At 33.8% G+C, this 8,377-nt stretch overlaps 1 protein-coding gene across 1 annotated transcript; it reads left to right on the forward strand.

Moving 5' to 3' along the window:
- Positions 1-4,758: 4,758 nt before the first annotated feature.
- On the forward strand, positions 4,759-7,860 carry LOC108252907. The gene is made up of 2 exons (XM_017445848.2): positions 4,759-5,358; positions 5,508-7,860. The coding sequence occupies exon 2, from the start codon at positions 5,557-5,559 to the stop codon at positions 7,858-7,860; it is 2,304 nt and encodes a 767-aa protein (XP_017301337.2). The 5' UTR covers positions 4,759-5,358; positions 5,508-5,556.
- Positions 7,861-8,377: the final 517 nt, after the last annotated feature.

Below are 8,377 nucleotides of genomic sequence, written 5' to 3' on the forward strand. Positions count from 1 at the left end.
TTATTATTATTATTTTTTTTTTTTATGGTAATGGGAAGAGCGAAAACAGGTAGATGTCTTAATGATGCTGGATGGAATCTTGATCATTCTAGAATTTGGGATCAGTGAACTCCAGGTGAAAGGTAAAACCCTGTTGAATTAATAAGTTACCTGTAACTGCAACGCGGAAATAAATTATTGAACCAAATGCCTACCTACTTTATTGAACATACCTACCTACTCTCCTGCTAAGGCTTGATATTTATTAACTTCTAATCGGTTATTTAATCAATTTCGTTATACTGAGGTAATTTTCCTCGGGCTCGTGTCCCAAATCACTTCGTTGTATCTATCTATTCTTTTTACTTCGCTATACTGAGGTTTTTGCCTCTGTAGGGAAGGGAAATCGACTTTTCTTCGTTATATCGAGGCTCAGTCTATCGAGGTTCCACTGTAGCCCATAATTGGAAACCTACTATGTACCATATTATGATATGTGGGAACTAAAGTTGATAATAAGAATTTTAACCTCAGTATAGCGAAGTGATCTTAAAAGCGAGTAGAATTACCTCAGTACAACAAAGTTACTCTGATTTGGACCTCAGTATAGCGAAGTAAATCGATATAACGAAATAATACGACTTTAATTTCGATATAGCAAAAAATAGATATTACGAAAACCTCGATATAACGAAATTTTCGGCATTTGGACTTCGTTATATCGAGGTTCCACTCTATTAATATCAAACATAATGGTTGTTCATGATGTTGTTTTTACTTTTGTTTATTATTGCTGTTGTTAAAAGGTTTCCCTACAGAGACAAAAACCTCAGTATAGCGAAGTAAAAAGAATAGATAGATACAACGAAGTGATTTGGGACACGAGCCCGAGGAAAAATAGATATTACGAAAACCTCGAAATAACGAAATTTTCGGCATTTCCCTTGGACTTCGTTATATCGAGGTTCCACTCTATTAATAGCAAACATAATGGTTGTTTATGATTTTGTTTTTACTTTTGTTTATTATTGCTGTTGTTATGAGGATAATCACTCATTTATTGACCTATTTCGCACATACATAATCAATACACGTCGATGCTTTGGGGAGTTCCTACGTTGAACGGGACCGATTTTCGGTCTGGACGTTTCAGATAAATTCAGAATCCAATAAATGGCTCAACATCATACACCCTTATATTATTATATGTATATCCTGGTCATGCAATTTTAATTCATTGTATAAAAGGAACGAGTTAAAGACTTGAACAGTAGGTACAGACAGACCTATTTAACATCTTTCTTTTGTTAGTTTCTTTCCATAAAATGGACGAAACTATTGTTAGGTACCTTTATTCGTGAAAAAATCCCAAAGACTAAAGGCTCTTATAAAAAGACCGACATCATGTAAGAAACGAAGGAGATTATTATTTTTATTAGTGTCCGGTTGCATCACATTGTTACCTTTATCATGCGTAACAACCAAAAGTAGGCATTATCTTGCTTAACAGAGGGTTTGTAAATTGTAATGTCTATGGAGACGTTATGTTATGTATGTATAGGTACCCTACTACTTATGCAAGGATCAGGCAATGCAATGGAAATGTTCAAAGAGAATCCGTATTAAATGAAATCATGTGAAAGCCAGTGTGTAACGACGTCGTGGGACGGTACTACCTATGTTATATTATTAAATTATAAATGATCTACACTCTACAGCTAAATTTTGAACTAAACTTAACACTTAACAAGCTGGGCCCGTCCCTCCGGGAATTTTTTGGCCCGTAGTTTATTCGATCGTAGTTAAAGAAAATCAGTATCTATGTACCTACCTAATTTGTTTAATATTCAGTTTATTATTATTATTATTATTATTATTATTATTATTATTATTATCATTATTATTATTATTATTATTATTATTATTATTATTATTATTATTTTTAATTATTATTATTATTATTATTATTATTATTATTATTATTATTATTATTATTATTATTATTATTATTATTATTATTGATTTGATTTGATTTTTGATTTTCCTTTCATGTATCTAATGATTTAAAATCAAGACAGGATAGGAGAAAGCCATCCATCCGTTCCGAGAGAATCAAACTCACGACCAAGCGCTTATAGGTAAGCCAGATGGGTTGGCTTGGCCTTAAACTAATAAGCCTGGCGTAACTGAACTTACACATACAGAGGTATGTAATTATGTATCGGTTTAGTTTAGAGACAGGGATTTCCAACTTCCATGTGTATACACACAAGGCCACATGCTACAATTGCAGGTACTTCCCGGGCTACATACACAGGTTAGGAGGCCCATATCCAGGTTTTTCTTGAAGAGGAGAGGGGGACCATGACCGCCAGTTGAAAATCGCTGGTTTAGACGATACTTTTGAAAAAGATTATTAAGATGTTTGATATTGATATGTAAAGATGTTATTGAAAAAGTAGAATTTTCTCACGTAGGAACATACTTGAAAAACGTTAGACTGTTCTCAAATATATACATATAGGTAGGTTTAATATCGGGTCCACATAATCGTAAACTTATTCACTCAGTTCTCAGTTATTTCCATGAAATGTCCAATTAATGAATACTTAGCCCTCATCATAAAATTACACAAATTTATGTACCTATGTATATTGTATACCTACTTTTTCTGTGGACAAAGGTTTTGAATAAGGAAGGGAGAGAGCAGACCCCAGACCCAGGGGTTTCCTTCTGTATATTGTATACCTACTTTTTCTGTGGACAAAGGTTTTGAATAAGGAAGGGAGAGAGCAGACCCCAGACCCAGGGGTTTCCTTCATCTCCCAGTGAGGGTCAATTAAATTTGTTTCTTTCTCTTTAGCGTGAGAATGATTTTACAGATTTTAATGTAACAAGTTAGGAAGAGAAAAGAGTGAAATGATGAGAGGAAGTCTTATTAACACAGAGGTTGAGGACCAGGGACAGGGGACTATATGATGTGGGTGTACTAGGAGTTACCATAACAACGGACAAGTTAGGAAGAGAAAAGAGAGGAAGTCTTATTAACACAGAGGTTGAGGACCAGGGACAGGGGACTATATGATGTGGGTGTACTAGGAGTTACCATAACAACGGAAACCAACCCCTCCATTCATTAACAAAACACCCTCCCTAGCCCTAGATGATGATCAAATGATGTATAGATAGGTAGGAGTAGGTATTTCGGCCATTATAACTGACCGACCTTACCCTTTATCAAAACAGAAAGGGATAAAAAGTTTTGTATCTTGGAGGGAGAACTTTATTTTGGCAAGAGACGTCATCGTCAGGGGGTCTACATACCTATATTATGTGTATCTATTCTATTTGCATATTATGCAACGAACCAGCTTTCTAAGTTCCCATTGGATACTTGTTTTGTCTAACAACTTACCTACTAATAAATAAATGCATTTGTAGTATTTTGTACCTAGGTATTCGTGGTTTTTGCATAATATTTAATCAGCAGATGATATTAACTCGCAGTACGAAGTACCGCTCTTTCTTTACACCTCGCTATGCACGATCGCTGAGGCAGAAGAACCTGCCACTTGAACGTGCTCAAGAAGATCTCTTACGAGATTTATGTTCTCAAACCTCATCCCTCTCACTCTAGTCAAGGCCATGTGGGTGCTCGATCTGTTCGGGTTGGAGGCGTAGCGACAATCTGTTATTTGGAAAATATCGACTTTCAACAAAAAGTGAGGTTATGTTCAACAAAAAGTGAGGTTATGGTAACAACTTACCTACTACTAATAAATAAATGCATTTGTAGTATTTTGTACCTAGGTATTCGTGGTTTTTGCATAATATTTAATCAGCAGATGAGGTTATGTCAAAAAAAAGTGAGGTTATGTTTTACAGAACACACATGAAATTTTGTGCTCTTAACATAAAATTGTGTTTTTCTGTTATTTCTGAGTGAATTTTTTGTGGGAGCATATCTCCAAATGATAGGAAGAAATGAGCCTAGTTTCAAATTTGGTTACCTTCCTGGTATCGACTGGACAGAATCATTTGTGAAAAGACATTCAGAGCTGTCAGTAAGGTTTGTTGCCAACATTAAAAAGGCCCGTGCCACTGTTACCAAAGAAATTCTGGAAGAATTTAATATAGGTAGGTATTGATTTTTATATTAGTGCAATTAGTACCTTACGTGGGGTACGTAAACGTGTTAAACTTCGAAATAAAATGTCTATTGGCTCGTATTATGGTAAATATTTCTTTACTCGCGAAGCCTTTGGTTACCTTCCTGGTATCGACTGGGCAGAATCATTTGTGAAAAGACATCCAGAGCTGTCAGTAAGGTTTGTTGCCAACGTTAAAAAGGCCCGTGCCACTGTTACCAAAGAAATTCTGGAAGAATTTAATATAGGTAGGTATTGATTTTTATATTAGTGCAATTAGTAACGTTCCATTCTATTTTTCACTGTTTAGGTGTCGTTTTTTTTTCTCAGTGTGTGTGCATTTGTGTGAGTGTTAATTTTCATTACACAGGTACCTAATTTTGTCATGTGGAAAATGTCACAAACTTGGTTACCTTCCTGGTATCGACTGGGCAAAATCATTTGTGAAAAGACATCCAGAGCTGTCAGTAAGGTTTGTTGCCAACATTAAAAAGGCCCGTGCCACTGTTACCAAAGAAACTCTGGAAGAATTTAATATAGGTATTGATTTTTATATTAGTGCAATTAGTAACGTTCCATTCTATTTTTCACTGTTTAGGTGTCGTTTTTTTTTCTCAGTGTGTGTAAAAGTGAGGTTATGTTTTACAGAACACACATGAAATTTTGTGCTCTTAACATAAAATTGTGTTTTTCTGTTATTTCTGAGTGAATTTTAATAGAAAGTGTTTTATTTTAAAGGCTGAAACCTATTCTACAGAAGGAAGTATCGTTCTATTACTTTTCTTTAATAATTTTCGACATTTTTTCCATTCTTAAATTTTCAACCTGAAAGTGAGGTTAGGTTTCAAATTTATTTGTTAGTGATAAGTACTATCTTGTTTAATACCCATTAAGTGCATTACTTTCCCTTATTTCCTATTTAGTTTCATTTCTAATTGAGAAGTATAGTTTTTATTTGTTTTCCAAGTTTAATTTTCTTTTTCTTAGTCAAGGTTCTTATGTTTATTTCTTTAGGTTAGTTTAGGCTAAGTTTGAAACTCCCCCCCCCCCATACATAGTAATCCATACATTTTGTTTACTTATAAGTAAGAACTAATTAACTGATTAGGTAGAGCTGTAATTTACTCTTAATCTTTTGGTGTTACCATATTGTGTGCAACAGTGTACCCGTAAGTACTCAAATCTCAGTGCAATCATAGGACATTGTCCGATACAAATCTAAACTAAGTTTGCTACAAATCTAAACCAAAACAAGTGTTCTTTGAAATATATATTTGTGGAAATGTTAGTAACTCTGTTTATCCTAATCATGTCAACTCTAATGATACCTAATATTCCCCAAGACATTGCTTGTGTTAAAAAATCAAATTTTATTCCCACGTTACAAATCTAAACCAAAACAAGTGTTCTTTGAATTATTTTTGTGGAAATGTTAGTAAATCTGTTTATCCTAATCATGTCAACTCTAATGATACCTAATATTCCCCAAGACATTGCTTGTGTTAAAAAATCAAATTTTATTCCCACGTTACCAAGCTATCACAGCAACATCAAGCATTTAAAATCCATTATCAATTCTCTAAATAACTTACCAAAGCTTACTACCATTGATCAAAATACTAGATCAGATAAGATTGATTCAACCTTTCAAAAAAGCAAAAGCATCATCATAAAAGGTTTGTTCATAGATGATCCCACTGATGTGCCTACTATAATTTGTGATATTCTGAAATTTATTGATTCCAATATTAACAAATTTGTAACCTATGAAACAATCTACAAATATAAAAATTGCAATAAATATACTCTGAGAGTACAACTACAATCGGTTTTTCTTGTCCACAAAATACTAAGGCACCGCAATAAAATCAAAGGTCATGCTAAATATTCCAATATCCAAATCAATGATGATAAATCAAAAGAAGAAAGACAATTTCTAAATCAGGTCAAAGCTAAGCTTATTCAACGTAAAAATTCAGGTGAAAAAAATATTACCCTAAAATACATCAAAGGTATTCCATCCATTATTCCTATTCCTGCTCACAACACTCCTACTATTCTTCCTGATAATAGTTCAGTTCAAGAGATAAGCATTTTATATACCAATATTGCATCTCTGAATGCAAAATTTCTAGACTTGAATGCATACTTGGCTAGCCTTAAACAAGCCCCTAAAGTTATCATGCTATCTGAAACTTGGTTAAAAGATCAACTTCCAAGTGATATTTTCAAATTAAATGGATATTCTCTTTACCGTGATGACAGAAATGATAATAGATCTGGTGGAGCCCTGATATACACAAATAACTCTTTCTTTGAACACTACAAAATTTCCATTAAGCAATTAAACAAGAGTGCCCCCGGAATAGATTCAGTATGGTTGACATTTAAATCAAAGTTCTACAAATTACTTGTCATATGTGTGTATAGATCATGCCAAAATTTGCCTGCTAATGATGAAACCTTCTACAAACTCATTCTTGATATGCGCTCCCAGTTTGATAATATTGTAATTCTTGGTGACTTCAACCTTCCAGCAGTTAACTGGTCAAACCTCCAACTATCCCACAAAGAAGAATCTCTAGTTTTTTTATCCACCATTATTCAGTCTGGTTTTATACAACATGTAAACAGCCCAACTCGTTTTCGAAATGGAAACATTCCATCACTGCTTGACCTAGTATTAACATCCAATGAAAATCTTCTCTCACATATTGCATTTGATAACCCAATTGGTAAGAGTGACCATGTTTGCATCAAATCTTCAATCCAATTTATTGTCAACCAAAATGATTCCAACCGTAAATTTGAACTGAAATCCATCAAAGGTATTGATCAAGACCTTATCAAAATTAATATCCAAGACATCTCATGGGATACTTTTTATCAAAGCACTCAAGTGAACGAAAAGTGGCTAATCTTCAAAAATCTTGTCAATCAATGTATTGAAAAATCTACATATATCAAACACTTTTCATCAAACTTTAAAAAACCATGGATCACCAACCTGCTATATGATGATATTCGCACCAAAAACAAACTTTGGAAAAAATACAAACATACCAAATCTAATGCTCACTTCATCCAATTCAAAAACTTCTCTAAGAATTTGTGCACAAAACTCAAATCTGCTAAAGCATCATTCGAAAATTCTTTACTTACTAACAAAAATGATGTAAAACCATTCTACAATTATGTTAAAAACTCGCTAAATACAAAATCATTTATTCCTAAAGTATATAAACCAAATTCTGATATTACATGTGAATCAAACCTGGAATCAGCCAACTCTTTTGGTGAATATTTCAAAACTGTATTTGAAGATGAAACTTATGGACCTCTTCCAAAAATTAATCATGCTACAAATAACCATACACTCTCAGATATTGATATAAATGAACAAATGGTATATAATGAACTGAATAAACTCAAATCCTCCTCATGTGGTCCTGACAATATTTCCTCCTCATTCCTTAAAAATCATTCTGAAATCCTATCTAAACCACTTGAAAACTTATTCAGACTGTCTCTTGAATCTGGTGTTATTGCTGATGATTGGAAACAAGCAAACATAGTTCCCATCTATAAAAAAGGTGACAAGCTCAATCCGTGTAACTATAGGCCAATTAGTCTAACTTGTATCTGTGCCAAAGTACTAGAAAGAATTAGAACATATTCAGACTGTCTCTTGAATCTGGTGTTATTGCTGATGATTGGAAACAAGCAAACATAGTTCCTATCTATAAAAAAGGTGACAAGCTCAATCCGTGTAACTATAGGCCAATTAGTCTAACTTGTATCTGTGCCAAAGTACTAGAAAGAATTATTAAAAAAACTAGAGATTCTTCTTTATGGGATAGTTGGAGGTTTGACCAGTTAACTGCTGGAAGGTTGAAGTCACCAAGAATTACAATATTATCAAACTGGGAGCGCATATCGAGAATGAGTTTGTAGAAGGTTTCATCATTAGCAGGCAAATTTTGGCATGATCTATACACACATATGACAAGTAATTTGTAGAACTTTGCAAGCGCCCCCAACGTGAATCCAGGTAATTTTTCTTTCATAAGAAGAACGTCTTTGACGATATTAGGAGGGAAAATATCATTGAAGACCAATTCGGGCTTCGTTTCAACAAATTTAGTCAAGTCATCCATTATGACCTCGTAGGAAAAATCAACACGTTTAAACAACGCCCAGCAGCAAAGGAGTACATCTCTGATATCTTGACTCATGTCACCAATGAGGAA

The sequence above is a fragment of the Diaphorina citri genome, unplaced genomic scaffold (genome assembly GCF_000475195.1).
Source record: "Diaphorina citri unplaced genomic scaffold, Diaci psyllid genome assembly version 1.1 scaffold979, whole genome shotgun sequence".
In the NCBI taxonomy this organism is placed as follows: Eukaryota; Metazoa; Arthropoda; class Insecta; order Hemiptera; family Psyllidae; genus Diaphorina; species Diaphorina citri.

Bases quoted from the DNA above. Each gene is read 5' to 3' on its own strand.
- LOC108252907 (XM_017445848.2), top strand. From the start codon at position 5,557: ATGTTAGTAAATCTGTTTATCCTAATCATGTCAACTCTAATGATACCT.